The following is a 19,495-nucleotide window of genomic DNA, read 5'->3' as shown; positions in this document are numbered from 1 at the left end:
TTACCTACGTTGGATTGCCTTACACGACGACAATGAACGTACTTTCTGTAGGTACAGTCGACGTTAAAAATATGTTTACACTTTTCGCCTTATTACAAAGGAGTAAGGTGCAAAAGTGTAAACATATCATTGACGTCGACTGGACCTAAGAACACACCTCAGAACACACGATCAAACCTTCTTGGCGCAGTCCGTACCATGTTTGTCGGCACATTAGTGTAAATATAAATGCATTTTTTTGCCGTCGTATTTTTTAAAGAGCATTTCTTACTAATGCTCGAACAGTCTATAGCACGCAAGTGTGGGATTGGGACTGAGTTATTTCCCGTCCCTTATCCAGAGGACTACATTTCAAAATATAAAACAATTCAAGGAATTTACCTTCTTGCCAAATTTCACCTAAAGCGGTTCAGTTGTTTAGCCATGAAAAGGCGACAAAGAGGCAGATAGAATTCTTTACACATTTATAATAGTTATTAGTACAGTTCTAATGGGATTTATAGCCATAAAGCTGATTATTTTTGTCTGGTATTGTTACTACTAGGCTTGGCACCGACTTCAAACATATCAGTTGGTAACGCATAGACATAAAAAAGGATAATATTTTATTTCATCCTTTTTGAAGTCGGTTTAATTTTTTTTGTAAAAAGTTTTTATTTTACCATTTTTAGTTTTAACGCATTGTTAAGAGCGCGACGCATGAATGAAAAACAAGATCATGTTTAACACTATTACTTTAGTAAATATGTAATCAGGAATTTTCTCGAGTCCGTCTGGGAAATTATAATTCCTGTCAACTAAATCCATCCGCCCGCCCCGCTACTGACCCAATCCCTCAGCCATTCGATCACTCAACCTCACACCACATCAACCCCTGATCCAGTAACCCCTCGATCCTGAACCAGCAACCCTTCAACCGCCATTCCCCGACGCCTTAATCCCTGACCCCTTAACTCCTAACCCTAACCCCCGATCAGTAGCCTTACCAGCTTACCACGAGTTTGACATTGATATATTCGCTAGCATGCGTGTAACTTACTTCCTATGCATCTCGCTCGTACTAACCTTAGTGTGAGCGAGATGCATAAAAAGTTACATTTAGATGCATAAGACGTTAGCGAATATGTCAACGTCAAACTCGTGGTAAGGCTACAGTTGCAGTACATCAAATTGGTGGTTTTCGGAAGCAAATGCTCGAGTTACTTTAGAAAACCCCGAAATTACTTAACACGTGCCTTTAAAAATTGAGGAGTTCCGTCAATTCCTCATGGATTCCATCATCAGAACAGAACCAAATTAAAATGGGACCAACTCGGAGGTAGCTCCTTTTAAATAAAAAAAGAATTACTCAAATCGGACTACGGATGTCGGAGTAATCGGTGAACGTACATAGAAAAAAAAAATAGCCACAACCGAATACAGAACCTCCTCCTTCTATGAAATGGAAGTCGGTTAAAAAGTAGAGCCGAAAACTTGTACAGAAAGTTCAGCAGAAACCATCCAGCATTAAGCGGAGCATGCAGAACAATAGTCCAAACCAATTATAAATACAGTTCACCAAAAACTTTCGCTTAAATACCCCTGAATCCTCCAGCTACAGCCTACTACAAGTACACTGTACACACCTGTCTATGTCCTGGAAAATAATGCTTATAAAATGTACTTCGACAGAGCCATATTAACACACCTCGCCACACATTATATTATAATAGACCAGATATAATTGTGGTAAGTAGATATAACAAATAGAACATCCCTTTTAATAGAGACACTACCCCAAACACCCATAACATACAGTGGGTTTTGCAAATACAGTGTATGTATTTGGTTTCTTCTAGACGCTGCTGGCTCTTACACAACTGGTGCTGCCCGAACCAACGGCAGCACCGGTGACACACGACCCGACGCCCGCAGCCGAGCCGGTCACGCCAGCCCCGGCGGCCGAGCCCCGAGCCGATGAGGCAGTGGACGAGCCCCCTGAGGGATACTACGCGTTCGTCGAGTCGCCGAACGCCACGCCACCCAGGTATTGTATTATAACAACTTTTATCGTAATTATTCGATAAACACAACTCGCGCAGCAACTAGTGGCATGAATCTCACGCTCCCCGCTGAGTCCTGTGCCCGCAATGTGCTGCCAGCGTCGGCGGCAGTCTTGGACAGATGGGGCTGAGGTCGAGCCACCTGAGAGCGTAACGCGACGCCGCCGGCATGCCTCTTAACATTTTTTCCTGCGAAATAAATAAGTCAAACAAGGCTCTTTGTACAGATGACGTTGTTGCGACGCTCTCATATGACCAAAATGGAGAATAAACTCTTACCATAGTTATTGTTACTGAATATCAATATTAAACTTGAAAGGTCCAGCCTGATGAAGTCTACGCTCCGACCTACTCGAGCCCATGTTCAAAACCCCGAAAGCTTTCAACTCGAGCTCTCTAACCGCTTTGCTTGCCTAGAGAACTTGGCTTCAGTGGACGAAATCAACGACGGGCTAGTGGAAACTGTCCACACAGTAGGGTCTAAGTTTTTTAGACCCCGCCGTAAAGATAGACCTCAGAAATTGACCGAGCAAACCTTAAACCTCATGGCTGAACGACGCTCGCTACAGTTGCAGTCTCCCGATGACGCGGAGTCATATAGGCAGCTCAATAGACGTATATCTAAGTCCTTGCGACATGATCTGCGTCTCTTTAATACTAACCGTATTAAAGAGACTATTGAGCGAAACCAAGGCTCCAAAGTGTTCGCAAAGGACAAGTCTATTGGGCAAAGCCAGCTGACAAAGCTGAAACGGGTAGATGGCAGCATAGCGTCGGGCAAAGCGGAGGTTTTAGGTGAGATCGAGAGGTTCTATGGACAGTTATACACTTCGATCGCAAAGCCCGTTGACAGCTTGGTAGGAGATCCAAGAGCCAAGCTGTCCCGACATTATACCGAAGATATCCCGGACATCAGTCTGTACGAGATTAGGATGGCCCTGAAGCAGCTTAAGAACAACAAGGCGCCGGGCAAAGACGGAATCACTTCAGAGCTTCTGAGAGCGGGTGGAACACCGGTACTTAAAGTCCTCCAGAAGCTCTTTAATTCCGTCTTGTCCGAGGGCATAACGCCTGAAACATGGAATAGAGGCGAGGTGGTGCTGTTCTTCAAAAAAGGTGATAACAACCTATTGAAGAACTACAGACCCATCACGCTTCTGAGCCATGTCTATAAGCTGTTTTCAAGGGTCATCACGAACCGTCTCGAACACAGACTTGATGACTTCCAGCCTCCCGAACAAGCCGGTTTCCGAAAAGGCTATAGTACCATAGACCACATCCATACGCTGCGGCAAGTTATACAGAAGACCGAAGAGTATAACTTGCCATTATGCTTAGCGTTTGTGGACTATGAGAAAGCCTTCGATTCGGTGGAAACATGGGCGGTGCTTGAGTCTCTTCAGCGATGCCATATTGATTAACGGTACATCGAAGTGTTGAAGTGTTTGTACAGTAACGCCACCATGTCGGTCCGAGTACAGGAGCAGAGCACGAGGGCGATTCCATTGCGAAGAGGCGTAAGGCACGGAGACGTTATCTCTCCGAAACTGTTTACTGCCGTAATGGAAGACGCCTTCAAGCTCCTGGAATGGGAAGGACTTGGCATCAACATCAACGGCGAATACATCACTCACCTTCGGTTTGCCGACGATATCGTAGTCATGGCAAAGTCGATGGAGGAACTCAGCATGATGCTCGATGACCTCAACCGAGTTTCACAACGGGTGGGCTTGAAAATGAACATGGACAAGACGAAACTTATGTCAAATGCCAATGTTGTGCCCATCCCAGTCTCTGTTGGGAACTCGGTACTCGAAGTTGTTGACTCGTACATCTACCTAGGACAAGTAGTCCAATTAGGTAGGTCCAACTTCGAGAAAGAGGTCAACCGCCGAATCCAACTCGGTTGGGCAGCGTTCGGGAAACTACGTAGTCTTTTCGTCCGACATACCTCAGTGCCTCAAGACGAAAGTCTTTAATCAATGTGTGTTACCAGTGATGACTTACGGCTCCGAAACGTGGTCTTTCACTATCGGCCTCATCTCAAAACTCAAAGTCGCTCAACGAGCTATGGAGAGGGCTATGCTCGGAGTTTCTCTACGTGATCGAATCAGAAATGAGGAGATCCGTAGACGAACTAAAGTCACCGACATAGCCCACCGGATTAGCAAGCTGAAGTGGCAATGGGCAGGCCACATTGCACGCAGAGAAGATGGCCGATGGGGTCGAAAAGTGCTCGAGTGGAGACCACGGACTAGCAAGCGCAGCGTAGGACGTCCACCCACAAGATGGACAGACGATCTTGTTAAGGTCGCCGGAAGACGCTGGATGCGGGTCGCTTCCAACCGGCACGTATGGAGGTCCAAGGGGGAGGCCTATGTTCAGCAGTGGACGTCTTATGGCTGAGATGATAGTTATTGTTGGACGCGTTGTAGGCTTTCCACTTAGTTTGCATTTTTATAAGCACAAAATCATATTTGAAACTATTGTCATACAATTAATTGAGGGTGCAGCTCAAATTTTCGGTAGGTTGGGTGCTTGACATTCGTTAAGGAAAGGACTAAGCTGTGTCACCAAGCAAACAACCCATGAACCCAGTATTTTGCACAATTGTTTAGGTTCAATACTTCACGTAAAACTGGGCGGGCGACTGGTGTGGACGGGCTCTATTTAATTATTTCATTATGATCTTATTGCAGGGTGCGCCCACCACCATATCGGCAGGTGTCATCAGAGTGCCCCGAAGTGAGCGTGACGAAGCCCCACGTGTCCGCGCACAACCTCTGCGGCGACCTCAACCGCGGCATCATCCCGCGCAACCCCATGGGGCAGAACCCTAATGGAGAACCCTACCCATTGTGAGTAAACATCTAACACCGTACACAAATACCGTATCGGCAACTACCGCCCGACTGTCCTCATTAGAGTAAGATGACACACCACATGTTTGCGCACAGCTTTTAGGACGATTTCAACCGTGCCACCAAGGGGCCGAATTCTAATAAGGAACTAATTTAAGTAGTTTCTTTAGTTAGTTACTTTGTCAAATCTCGATCTCGTCGAGATTAATCTCGATCCCGAAAGTCTGACTGTCGAGATCTCGAAACACCCAATCTCGATTCGGATTTTTCGTGCGAGATCTCGAATCGCCAATCTTGGTGCGAGATTGCATTCCCTAGCTAGGACCCTAAATTGCTCGACAATTAAAGAGCGTGACTGTACCTAAAAAATTTGTAAACCCATAACCATGCAATAAAATATTTTTGATTTTGATTTCTAATTTGAAATATTAGAATCAAAAAGTTCAAAATAGATTGTATATGTAACTACAAAAATGTGTTCCCTCTCAACGCAAAACCCCTTGTGTCTTAGGAGGATCTAGATATTTTCACACAAGACGGTTTGTCGATAACTTCTTACATCACTAGATTATCGACATTAAATGTCGACTATTGCCCATCACTTTTCTGGCTGTGTACGTATATTTAGAAACTTGACTCCGCCCCTAAAATTAGTGCCATAGGGACAAATGCAGCTGAGGCGAAAAATCCTGCGTAAAAATGTCAAAAATCGAGGTTTCGTACTCCACTGTTTCCTCGTCCAAAACTTAACCAATCGTAACCAAGTTTGGAAATCTAAATGATTATGAAATTATCTGTGTCGGACCGTTTTGCTTTTTTGGCTAATTGATATCAGTTTTGAATACCACGCCTCTCATTAAGGCATAGTCAATTAGGCCATTTTGGCCATTTTTGAAGGGCTCTAGCGCCTTAAAAAACAAAAATATCAAAAAAAGCAAAACGGTCCGCCACAGATATTGATAATATTAATCTGTGTTGAAAAAATCATTGCTCTAGCTTCAAAAACCACGGAGGAAAACGTGGAGTACGTTTGTATGGAGGAATGACCACTCCTGTTGGCTCTTAATAGCCTATATTGAGTCGCACTGCTGGGCAAAGGCCTCCCCTGTCTTCCGCCACTCGTCACGGCTTTGTGCATGCTCCCGCAAGTCGTCAAGAAACGAGTCCAATCCAAGTCGTCTAGCCATCTCCTTTTTCGCCTGCCTCTGCCTCGGGTGATCTGTGGTGCCCATTCGCTTGCTATTTTAGCCCACCTGTACTGCCGTTGGGTGGACCAATTAGCTGCGGATAGTTGCGTCCACGGTAACGACACGATTTTATCGTCACGATACGATAAAGTATAAAAGCGGCATTTGTTGAGCCACTTTTTAAGCCCGAGCACGCTATCAAAGGCAGGCAGCTATGTCAAAGGGCAAAAAATATTAATATCACTTTTTTTCAGTGAGTTGCTGCGGAACCAAACACTTCGATTCCTGTCGCGCACGCTGCCTGTTCTCCGCGCCGATGACACTCTGCCGCGGGTAGCGCACGTGCCGCATCCCGGGCCAGCGCCCGCGCACTACGAGACCAACAGGTACCTACTCCTCCTACCGACCAAACTTCGGCTCAGGACGAAACTGAAAAGTTTTGGATTTGCCTTTCACATATCCGTACCCTGGGGTCTCAAACATACCTATAACTGCTGCGTCCCTAATATGCATAAGTCCAGTCAAATCCTTCTTAGAGGAGCCCTGTGCCCAGAAGTGGCATTTGTCATAATACTAATGTAAGTAATGTACTTATCGCTACTGGGTTAGTTACGGCCTGCCTAGTCTCTTTTTTTCTTAAGTCCATATTAATGAAAATCAATAGGGCTCATTTAGACGATGCGAGAACTCGCAGGCGAGTTTCATCATTGCGGTTTTTGATCGCTCGGTTGAATTGGACGTAACCAACAGTCCGCAATATAATTAAAATCGCATGCAAGTTCGCGCGATGTCTAAATCAGCCCTTAGACAAAATTTAAATTGTATCATATCGTCGGGTGACAAGAAAAACTCACTAAGTACTATCAAAAAATTAAAGTCACAATGCACTTTATTAAACACTTGTAACACGGTTTATTGTCCAATAATTTCAATGATGTTAGTTAGTGACTTTTGCTTGTCACCCGACGATATGTATCTTTTGTAATTGTAACCATGTCGTGTCGTTGCAGCCTGGAAGATCGCGTGAAGCGGTCGATGCCGGACGAGGTGCCGTCGAGCGACCTGCCGGCGGAGCACCGCGAGGACGCACGCGAGAGCCGCAAGTTCTGCGACGGCGGCGGCGTGTGAGCATACATTCACTCCTCACTCTTAAGATACCTACTCCTTTCTCTATTCATAACCACCTCACTGCTTTATCATTGATAATATCCTATCATTTGTAATATCCTATGTACTAAGCATAACGGCTGGTAACTACAGCACAAACAACGGCGAATCGATAGGTACTTGAGGCGCTAAAGATTTCTGATAGAACAGCAAGACATTTTAGGGGATCACAGAACTACCTCCATGCGCTCAGAAAACAAAGGGTATTTTGAATTCAACTTCGAAGACCTTCTTCAGCGAACATCGTTGGAAATCAATATTTATATCAATCAATCAACTAACGAGCACTATTGATTTTGTAGGCAAGCCGATTATTTACAAAAAATATTTGTATAATAACGGTGTCTCCTGCCAATTCTGGAGGATTTTACTTAGGTATTGATACGAGTGTCGTTTTCCCAATAAAACACGCTTGTTTAGAAAGTACTTTAGTTCATTAATTTAATAGGGCATATTATACTAACATTTCAATAACGCTTAAAATTCTAAGACCCCAAAAATATGTATCAGCACATGTTCACAAGTTTCACAACATATAGAAAAGTTATATACGGCAGCATATTAATACCCAGCAACATAGCATACAATCTCTACCATGCACAAATAATGCGGAATAAAATAATTAATATCTTAGGGAATAAGGCTCTAAAACACTATCTATTATTATTTACGAAACATTGCAAAGGCACTGAAGTTAAGTTTGTGTAGGTAATATTTTACTATATATAATACGGGCAGATACTACGTATCTTTATTTTAGATTTTAATTATTCATCTCAGGAGCAATTAGATTAGTTTGATGGTAACATTAGTAACTCAAGATGCACCAACTACACAAAAGACCACCATTAACGGTGCTTACAAAATATTCTTATATGTATGATCATATAAAACTGCAGAGCTGAAAACATCTTCATTAAACAAAGACATAAATACCTAACATTGATCCCTGCGGCAGATTAAACTGGCTCAGACTTTTTCGCGATATATTTTCCACACATTTAAATATAGTTAGTATTGGAGTATAACACCGTTTTTTGCCGAACGCTCATTATATAAGTACTTTTAATTATTTGGAAATATTATTTTGAAGTGCTCTTTGGATCCTAATAGGAGAAAGAAATGTACCAAAATGTCCATAAATTTTTCGTTCCTTCCAATCCGTTACCGTCAAACAGTCTATGAAAATAATCGGAATGGAAATAAAACTCTTGGGATACTTTATCTCCAATTAGGATTGTAAAGCTCTTGAGTCTGAGTAGAAACAACACAAAAAAATCCAAATAAAAAAAGTGTAGCATACAATTTTACAACTTACAATGTATCCATAGAACAATACGGTAAGATGGTAATACGGTAATACGCGTTGGGGTCGCGCTAGGAGGGAGGGACGCCGAACCGCTGCAGGTCCGCTAGCACGATCCGTATCGGGTCCGGCACCTTGCCGTCCAACAGGCATATCGAAGGATTGAGCTCGATCTGTGCAAACAAGAGATAGACTGAGCTAATTAAGTTTGCGTTCGGATTAACGTAACGCCGCGTGCGTTAGTGTATAGTGTAGTGTATAGAACTCGAGGACACTTGATTGAAGCATCTAGGCTTGTTGAATTAGGTAGGTAATCATAATATTAGTATTCATTATTATGTTATCTAATACGTTACGTACAAATAGCCATACATTTGACGTGCCCCTTCCCCGAAAAATCGGCAGACTATTTTGTACAGAAAATGACAAGACAAGGCGTCTGCAGTTACTAAATGCTTTAACATCCGTACCGTAGATCCAACGCAGTCCAATCCGTCACATTCACAGACCACAGAGAAACATAGACCTAGGTGCATAGCATATGCATAAAGTTCAATTTCAGTTTTGACACTTCGGAGACGTGGCGTCCGAGTGACAGCTTTTGTGTTTGACACGGCGTCGACAAGGTTAAACTAAGTGGCACGACTCTAGGGTCCGTATACGTGACTGACCTCGGCGCGGTACTTCAAGTGCTCGGGCCACACGCACTGCTCGAAGTAGCCGGGGATGTCGGGCGGGTCGTACAGCCGCAGCGAGCGCCGCGCGAAGCATTCTCCGAACTCCAGCACGAAATAGTACCTGTTAACATTAACCCTCACTTTATTTAATGCAGAATAATTTATAAGTGTCATAAGGCCTAGTAAATAGGGTATTTTCCTACTAGTCAAATCAGTTACTTTTTTAGAACTGTCAAAACGATTTGCTAATATGGAATTTATATGAAACATTACATCGTGACGTCACGGTCAACTCACCGACTTTTTATATGTCTATCCGATTTATTAAATAGAACTTGTGTTTAAAAATAACTTCTATCTGTGTTTTTCTAATAATTATCTGGTGCTTTATTTCATGCATAGTGTAAAATATTTTATTTTAAATACAGTATAATACCCTATTATACAAAAATCATATCATTTTTGTGTTCTTTATGTACTATCGAGATTCGAGAATCAGAAAGCTTCGCAATCTAACATAAAGTTAGTATACTATAACAAATCTGAGAAAATATTGAAACTATTAAAATAATTACAAGCGCTATAGCAAGTACCTAGCAAAGTAGCAACTGGTTGTTTAATACCATTTTATATGTCTAATTAGGTGCTTTGATTAGGTTATTATAGTGTTTGTTTGAAAAGTTGTCTTTGTGTAGTATATATTTCCTGCTATCTGTTAACTCTGAACCACTAGAACTGTTTCACAGTAATCTGCGTTAAACTTTGCGTTTTCAATTTCAATTTGAAATGACCTAACCATAGAATAGAAGATATTACACTAAGAACCTAAAACTTACTTCAGGTCGCAAAGGTCCAGTATCGGCTTATAATTGAGCACGGTAAACCCCTCAGCGATGAGGAACTTCTTCCCTTCCGCCGCGAGGCGCACGCCGCGCTCGGTCGAGCTGTAGTGCGCCTTATCTTCCCCGCGCATCGTCGCCAACATGTCCGCGTACATACTCTTCATGTCCAGCGACGACAGTATGTCGTAGTTGTTGTGCTCCATGCCCTCGACGCGTACGTGGTGTGGACTGTCATCCGGATAGAAATAAGTGTCCTGATTAAACATATACACCGGCGTTAGAGTTTGAGCGAGCTTGTTGGCGAGCGTAGTTTTTCCACCGCAGGTGACGCCCGAAATCCCGATCACGATCCATTGATCTCTATTTACAACCTCCATGATTATATGTTTCAATTTAGTACATATTTGTGTGAGTTGTAGGTGTTCGACGATTAGAGGTAGGGTCGCAGGTGGTAGAGAGTGTAGGCCATGAGGCCGCCGACGAAACAGAGTCCCCAGACAGCGCAAAATAAAAGCGCCCACTGTGGATTCGGCAGCCACGCGTGAATCACTAGTTCTGAAAAATATTAAGAAATATTTTTTAAGATTTATACAAAATAACGCAAGTCGTTACGTTAATAATTTTGTTGTTTTTTTTTTCAGCTCTTTGTCCTTTCTTAATATTTTGGGCGAGTGATCATACAAATGACGCCGTCGTAAATTAAAAGTCATAATATCCTAATAAATTAAGTATTTGTATTTACGTATGGCGGTTAAACAACTAAAACACGCCTAAAGGTGATGACAAAAATAAATTACATCGGAAAGTTTATATTATAATTATTATAACTACAATGTTCCGTATTTTTAAATGAACTAATGTAGGTAACAAATAAACTCGGGTAATTTGATTCCTATTGATAAGGTTTTCAAAATAAACTAATTTTCCGGTAACACGTGACTTAAACCGAAAAATTTATTTAATGATAATTTCAAATTATTATATTTAAATGAGTGTATTGTATCAGTAAACTAGTAACGTTTCTTAATTCAATATTTTGTTATACGGATTTAATTTCCATTAAAATGTAAATAACTCACCTTCGTCAATAAAGGAGTAACTGTTGACCCAGAGTAGGAACAGCAGAAACAACGCTCCAACTGTGGTCAGGACTCCCCGGCCGAGCGCCGCGTCACTGTCGAACACAATACGATCAGTTTTATTGAGTGGACCTAATATTCCTTGTTGTTATTCTGTCCCATTGTCCAGGGGACAATAGTGGTACAGTTTGTTAGACGAGTAAAAAAAATATTGGCTTGTTATAGTTAAAAAACAGAAGATGGGGCATAACTTTTGTTAATGACATCACTTTGTGTAAACTATTTTCTATAAATGTTAATGTTCAGGGAGGAAACTGGGGACTATATTTGTATGGACTATGGAGAAGCTGTTGTCAACTTTCCTCTTTAATATTTTATTATAATACCATGTGTAATATGTATAAATACAAATAAATTAACCACAACTACCACAAGTTACCGAATTATGTCAATATCACCGCGCATTAAATTTGTTAATTTTTTTTTATTTTTTTTTTATTGATTCATAAAATTTACACAGCATTACAGCGGACTAATACACTGTGAAATTTATAATAGACAGTATTTATACAAACAAGGTACATGATACAGTCTAGAAAGGACAAACAGAACAAAATGTCAGAAAGAAAAACTAATACAAGACAGATGATTCACGCTTATCCAACGCCTCACAGAACTTCATACATTATTTACACAGATCCATCCAACTACTTGCAAATACATCACATTCCGGTGCTGATGCGAGGAGCGCATTGATATATTGTAGTGCGCGGACAAGTGGTGATTTGCCATGGGACATAGTGCGTGTTTTAGGCACATCTAACAGGTGATGACTTCGTGGTCGAAAATTACATTGGGCCTTCTTAGCCATAGATGGAACGAACAGGCGTACGAGCTGTGCAACCAGTTCAGGGCAGTCCGAGTTCCCCCGTAAGACATTACATACTGTGGTCAAGAGCCCGTAGTTACGCCTTACCTCTAAGGAATTAAACCCTAAAACGCCAAGCAGGAACTTTGAAGGGTACAAGTATGGGTAATAACCGTGCATCTTTTTATAAAGGAACCGCAGAAAGGCATTCTGGATTTTTTCCAGAAGCAAGACGTACTTGTCCTCATGCGGGTTCCACACGACCGATGCGGCTTCAAGTTTACTCCGGACTAACGCAGTGTACACTAATTTAATAGCCCTGACGTCATCGAAATCTCGCGCATTCCGAACCACAAACCCTAACCTCCGATAGCAATTTGTAGCCAACGCTTTCATATGCTCATGAAAGTTGAGCTGCGTGTCGAGGATAACACCCAAATCGCGTATAGACTCGACACGAGTTATGGGATCAGGACCTAGCAGGTATTGAGCAAATATGGGACTATTGGCACGGCTAAAAGTCATCACAGAGCACTTTGATTTGTTGAAGAGGAGCTTGTTGTTAATGCTCCATTGATGAAGGCGATCTATATCCTCCTGCAAAGACGCGCAGTCGGACAACTGCTGCACTCCATAAATGAGCTTTAGGTCGTCGGCATATAACAAACATCTGGCATGCTTAGGGACTGCAGCTAAGTCATTTATCATTAAGCCAAAGAGAAACGGACCTAAAATTAAAAGACCTAAAGTTAACGTTGACGATACTAATTTTAGTTCATTTTCAAATGTATGCCTGCAAAGCCTGTATGTTATCCGGAAGTAAGAATATCGTACCTCAGGTCGCCCATGCGCCATGCACGGCGCGGTGCGCGGCCTGGCGCGCGTCCCGGCTGGTGGCCTAGCTCGCGTCCTCGTCGGCGAACAGTATCGACTTGTTCTCTTCCTTCCTCTTGACTGGCTTGTCGACTAGCGGCTTTCCTCCTACAGCTCGCTGAACTATCTGGAATACAATATCATACCCTTTGATCACCCATTTGAATACAAACAAGAATAGCTTTCTAGGTCTGGAATATCAATTGACATAAGAATTTAAAGGATTTATAAATAGGTAACTATTCAATGCAAATCTATGTAATAGTTACCTGTGGCTTTGTTTCTTGCATGCCTTTCTAAACCATTGTTGCGTAATCTCTCAACTATGACTCTGACATGCACAGAATATCAAATTCCACTTCATATCATCAATAAATATTTGAGGACAATCTTACACAGACATACCTAGCCCCAAACTAAGCAAATTTTTTTACTATGAGCATTAGGCGCGACGATATTACATACTTATATATTATATATAAATACATACTTAGATACATAGATAATATCCATAACTCAGGTACAAATATTCTTGATAAACACACAAATAAACACCCTTTTCGGGTTTCAAACCCGGGACCTCCTGCTCCATAGGCCTCTGCCGGCTTACTACCAACTTAGCTAGGCGGCCCTTGCTATTATAATATAGTTTTTTCCCCGCAACTCACTGTGTATTTTTTGCATACCTGTATATCCTAAATGAATAAACTTTAAATGACATTTCTATCATGAGTGATAAAAAAACAGTTTATGATTAAGAGCATTGAAACTGTAAAGTGGAGCACATTATATCTTATCAGACAGTATATTATACCTATAAATTACTATTCATAATATACTTACTGTACCTATTAATTACACAAGTCTATAAAACTTACAGTTTAGATATTTGTATGCAATATAAGGATTAGATTTTTCACAAAAACACAAAAAGTCACTAAGAATGTTATTTGTATATGCATGTAGGGGTGCACAAGATGTTGGGGTTGTGGATGAGCTGAGTTCATTAATTGACACTCATAGGCCAGTAATGCACATACCATTATTTAAAAGTTGGTTGATACATGGATGTTATTATATCGCTGAATCTAAGCGGACATGAATGACTGGCAGGTCCTAGTATTTGGGTGTAGTAAAGACAAGGTGTTAACATTATTCAACTTCATTTGATTATATAGATGCTATTACTATTAAATTATTGTTAATTGGCCTTGTCAATTAGTAGACCATAAATTAATAATGACAAGTATAATTTACTATTTAAGATAAAAAAAAAAGATTAAAGATATTTATTCGTGACATTCACAAAACATGTACGAACATGTACAGACAACAACAGCAACGAAATAAGACATCAATAAGTGTGCATCACGAAATGGACCCAACTCAGCATGATGCTAGCTATAAAGCCAGCGCTGGTTTAACACATTCGACACCGCGTACCCAACTCTCGGGCACTCGTAAACTTTACTCAGATGCCGGACAACCCGCCCAGCGGGTTGTTTTGTACGCAGATATAGACGACCGGTTTCTGGGGTAGTGCGCCGTTTTTTGCCCGGTTGCGAAAGTGTTAACTATGAACAATCAATTTAAATGTAATTAAAATGCTAAAGTGAACATGATTTAAATGACAGCTTTACTCATGACATGATTCACAATGGAATTGTACCAAGAATGTATGATCTATTTTTATTTTTTATTAGAATTAGCTTTATAGTGGAATCCAGAATTTTCATGGAGTAAACCAACTTTAGCAAGTCTGTATTTAATAAAACATTGTAATAAAAAGTACTGTATTTTGCTCTATCTACTTCCAATCAATACTGGAACTGTATTATACATATATAAATAAAATAACAATCTGAGCATGTACTCAGTACAAATTAATCTATGTGTAAAGTGAAACAAATTAGTTACTTATACAGTGTAAGCTTGGTGTGTATTATTCACTTACCTTCTTAGTAATGCTTGGGTCAGCCGTGGGTTTGGACAGGGCCAGCAATTTGCAGATGTTCTCCTCGGCAATTTCTTCTGCACTTTTTTGTGGTTTTTCTGGTTTTTTGCTCTTGTTCTTATACGGGTGACTGTGTTCTGTGCAAACAAGATTTAACATGGGTAACTATTTAAAAATATTTCACGAAACAGAAATATCTATAAAACTATAAGGTAAATTGTCATATGTGACTGTAAATTATTGATAATTGAAAACATAGTATTCAACAAACTAGATATAAGAACTATTGAACCGGATCCCTTTGTTTGTCATAATTATTGAAAGTCATTATGTAATGATTATCAGATTATCATTAGTCATAATTCTGAAACCGTTAACTTTTCAGGATTTTCGTAAGGTTAGGTTAGGTTTGTTTTATGTCAATACTGAAAAGTTACGCGTTTCTGAGAAAAACCAAATTATGACTAACGAAAATTCGGACAAACAATACATTATGACTTAAAACTTTATGTGAAACAATAGAGACCCACTATGAACTAATGTATAACCATGAAATGCAATAGAGTAAGCTCCAGATGTGTCCAGAGTCGTAGTAAGACTGTAATTAGTGTGTAGTTACCGCTCAATGCCTAGTCTGTTACTTAATGGAACACTTCTTATCGCGGCACTTCACCAGTGACGTAACTTGCGAAATATTACACGACACAAACCTTGACCCTGCTTCGGTCGCTTCGCCTTCTTATTCCGTCCGCGAACGCTCTCTGCCAAACAAAATCAAATCAAAAATAATAATACAAACACGTGCAAAACACGATAATGTTGAAGAAATAAACAAAACCCGACTTACCTTCTGGATCGACTATTTCAAGCGCCTGTCGCACTAAAGCTGAAGACATTGTAAAGAGCAGGCATGTGATGACGGCATTTAATTAATTTATATTGCAATAAAAGCCCAACCTAAAACTTTACTTTCGAGACGATATCGACAGAAACGTCATAAATCATAAAACAAACGTCAAAGTTCACGCTTGACAATGACAAGACGTCAAACTTGCGTTTTGTTACTGCAACGTTCTCAAAGCAAATATACTATAGTTTGGCCAGGGACTGTCTCATTTCACACATAGACAGAGATAATCATATTGTCTTTGTCTTACGCAAATGGTTGTACGTTGTTTCATATACAAAATTTTCGTAGAATTGTGCTTCATAGAAAATGTTTCTCATATTATCATTTCATAGAATGATCAACTTCCAGTGCACTTACATTGTAGAAGCTGTACTTGTAGATTTTTAATAGTTCAGAAAATTAATGTTTCGAAATTCATGTCATATAATTTCAGGTCATATAATTATTATTCCTTAAAATATTAAGTTTATATAAAACTTGTTTCCAAGCCTGCATATTCATGGAATTGTGTTTCACATTTTATTAAACTTAATATTTTCATTTCATAGAAGGCTCAGGGCTCAGTAACTCAATACTTACTTTGTCAAAAATTACACATACCATAAACATAGATTTTTTTCAATATCAGCTATCTTTGATATTGTTTCTTACCTAACCTAACCTACTTTTCTAGCAACAGTTTGTTTCTGCGGGGGTCGCAGTTCTAACCTAACCTACTTTTCTGGCAACAGTTTGTTTCTGCGGGGGTCGCAGATCTAACCTAACCTAACCTACTTTTCTGGCAACAGTTTGTTTCCGCAGGGGTCGCAGTTCTAACCTAACCTACCCTACTTTTCTGGCAACAGTTTGTTTCTGCGGGGGTCGCAGTTCTAACCTAACCTAACCTACTTTTCTAGAACAATTTGTTTCTGCGGTGGTCGCAGTTCTAACCTAACCTACTTTTCTAGCAACAGTTTGTTTCTGCGGGGGTCGCAGTTCTAACCTAACCTAACCTAACCTAACCTAACCTACTTTTCTGGCAACAGTTTGTTTCTGCGGGGGTCGCAGATCTAACCTAACCTAACCTACTTTTCTGGCAACAGTTTGTTTCCGCAGGGGTCGCAGTTCTAACCTAACCTACCCTACTTTTCTGGCAACAGTTTGTTTCTGCGGGGGTCGCAGTTCTAACCTAACCTAACCTACTTTTCTAGAACAATTTGTTTCTGCGGTGGTCGCAGTTCTAACCTAACCTACTTTTCTGGCAACAGTTTGTTTCTGCGGGGGTCACAGTTCTAACCTAACCTAACCTACTTTTCTCGCAACAGTTTGTTTCCGCATGAGTCGCAGTTCTAACCTAACCTACTTTTCTCGCAACAGTTTGTTTCCGCATGAGTCGCAGTTCTAACCTAACCTACTTTTCTGGCAACAGGTTTTTCTGCGGGGGTCGCAGTTCTAACCTAACCTACTTTTCTGGCAACAGTTTGTTTCTGCGGGGATCGCAGTTCTAATATTACAATTCTTTGCATTGAGTTTATCTACAATAAATTTAAATGAAGTTCATAAGTTCTGAAATAATGATATTTGAAAAGAAAATACTCGAACTAAATATTATACTAAACAGTTCCTATGAAACAACAATCTATGAAATCTGTGTCTACGAAACAAGAATAAGAATAATAAAAAAAAAAACAAAATACACGAAACATAATTCTACTGTTTGATAAGTTTCTAATGGTCTAAGATCCCACGATCCCGTTTCTATGGTCGACCTTCACCAATCTGTCTGACGGATGAAACTATGAAAATATGAAAGAAAATATGTTCCTGAACATAAAAAAACCGGCCAAGTGCGAGTCGGACTCGCGTTCCAAGGGTTCCGTATATTACACAATTTTTAACAATCAGTGCCGGATTAAGATATTTTGATGCCCTAAGCATTTCTAGGTGCCCCCTCTCCCTAGGGTCATCAAGATTACATTTATTTTTTGGTAAATTGAGAGAAGTTCATTGCCGCATTACAGCTGAGAATGGAAATCAGTCACATCATTTTATCACGAAAATTGACAGTGCCGCAGCAGTAATGTTGCAACAGAGTACCTAATGCTGTTGCAGTCGCCACCCGAATGTCACCTTTATCATAGCGTAGAAAGTAATAGAAACGCGAGCGAAGCGAGCGCGGAAATTTTTCGATTTAAAACGGAATATGATAGACAGTTGTACATTTTTACTTTTAGTATGGAAATCAGTCACATCATTTTATCACGGAAGTTGACAGTACTGCAGCAGTAACGTTGCAACAGAGTAATGTTGCTGCAGTCGCCACCCGAATGTTACCTTTATCATACCTTATAAAGTAATTGAAAACGCGAGCGAAACGAGCGCGAAAAGTTTTCGATATAAAAACGCAATTTTAGTTTTAGTCCCAACCAGGCGCGAATCCAGGATTTCATACAGAGAAGGGATGGGACAGTTTTCTATCAGCCTAGCTTCGCATAGGGCTCGATATTTAAGGGTCTCAGCGAGGTTGTTTTCATGCATAAAATATGCAAGAAAGCAGAGAGCTGGAAATTGAATTGGCGAAGTGTGAGAAAGGCAGTAGGCCCAGCTGCGAAAGAGGAAAGCTTGGATTTGGATCCACGCCCAAGTGTAATTAAGGCAGAAGATCAACTTTGCCGTAAGGCAGAAGGCCTCGCATAAGACCTAACGCCGAACCGCAAAAGAGTGGGTTGAAATCGAATCTATGCATGTAATCACGACTCTTCTACTGCTACCGATTGTTTCCCAAAGAATTACGCGCCATTATTTTTGCAAATTAGCTTTTAGACAGCTAAAAAAATCGTGTGGTAAAAACGATGTGTCTGTCCCTAATTTTAAAATTTGTTCACCTTTTTCAACCTGGCATTTTGGTGCCCTCCCTGAACGTGGTGCCGTAAACACGTGCTTGTTTTGCTTATTGGTTACAAAGTCTTTATTAATTCAACCATTAAAGTCGACGAGTACAAAAAACTTTGAGCTAGCTCTCAATTTAACATATTTTTTTAAACATTATTTTTAATTTGACCTTACAATTACTCGTAAGTAGGTAAGACCGTTAAATATTTAAAATGATTATCTTATCAGAAAATTATCACCAATTACTCTAAGAAAACTACTACTCTAAGTAATCCGGCACTGTTAACAATGTATTTTTTATGTGAAACGTGAGTGAAATCTCTTTAAAAAATCCGTAGGTGTCGGATCAAAAACTGTAATTAAGTCCGACTCACGCTTGACTGTACATTTCTAATAGGTTTTCCTGTCATCTATAGGTATAGACCTATTTTATGTATTTTTTTTTAAATTTAAGACTTAGTAGTTTCGGAGATAAGGGGGGGGGAATGGTCATTTTTTGCCTATTTTCTTGAATAACTTCTAAACTGTTTATTCGAAAATTATAAAAAAAATATATTTGAGATCCTTACAATAAGCTCGTTCATTTGATATGTAACATGATATAGTTTGAAAAATTATTTTTTTTCATTTTTTCATTTACCCCCCAAAAGTGGCCCCCATGTTTAAAATTCATTTGTTTACGTTACATGTCCGTATTTGGGTCACAAACTTACATATGTGTACCAAATTTCAACTTGATTGGTCCAGTAGTTCCGGAGAAAATCGGCTGTGACAGACGGACAGACAGACAGACAGACAGACAGACAGACAGACAGACAGACAGACAGACGCACGAGTGATCCTATAAGGGTTCCGTTT

The 19,495-nt window shown here is 40.3% G+C and overlaps 2 protein-coding genes across 4 annotated transcripts in view; one reads left to right on the top strand and one right to left on the bottom strand.

Moving 5' to 3' along the window:
- The window catches only part of LOC134804403 (nicotinamide riboside kinase 1-like), a 133,086-nt gene extending 120,176 nt beyond the window's left edge, over positions 1-12,910 (bottom strand). For 2 of the 3 annotated variants that reach the window (XM_063777436.1, XM_063777443.1), the window contains exons 1-3: positions 10,077-10,212; positions 9,235-9,361; positions 8,630-8,736 (exon numbers count right to left, since the gene is read on the bottom strand). In XM_063777436.1, the coding sequence (XP_063633506.1) occupies positions 8,630-8,736; positions 9,235-9,334 (207 nt within the window). In that variant the 5' untranslated portion in view covers positions 9,335-9,361; positions 10,077-10,212. Of the gene's footprint in view, positions 1-8,629; positions 8,737-9,234; positions 9,362-10,076; positions 10,638-11,161; positions 11,257-12,863 lie in introns of those variants that run through there. The other variant, XM_063777459.1, reaches the window with a different exon arrangement.
- Positions 1-19,495, top strand: part of LOC134804506 (uncharacterized) — a 48,878-nt gene that overhangs the window by 19,710 nt on the left and 9,673 nt on the right. Inside the window, exons 2-5 of the mRNA XM_063777574.1 lie at positions 1,839-2,026; positions 4,742-4,900; positions 6,345-6,476; positions 7,101-7,214. Of these exons, the coding sequence (XP_063633644.1) occupies positions 1,839-2,026; positions 4,742-4,900; positions 6,345-6,476; positions 7,101-7,214 (593 nt within the window). The remainder of the gene's footprint in view (positions 1-1,838; positions 2,027-4,741; positions 4,901-6,344; positions 6,477-7,100; positions 7,215-19,495) is intronic.

This window comes from Cydia splendana, chromosome 2 (assembly GCF_910591565.1).
Source record: "Cydia splendana chromosome 2, ilCydSple1.2, whole genome shotgun sequence".
NCBI classification, from domain to species: Eukaryota; Metazoa; Arthropoda; class Insecta; order Lepidoptera; family Tortricidae; genus Cydia; species Cydia splendana.
This window is presented reverse-complemented; position numbering and strand designations above follow the sequence as displayed.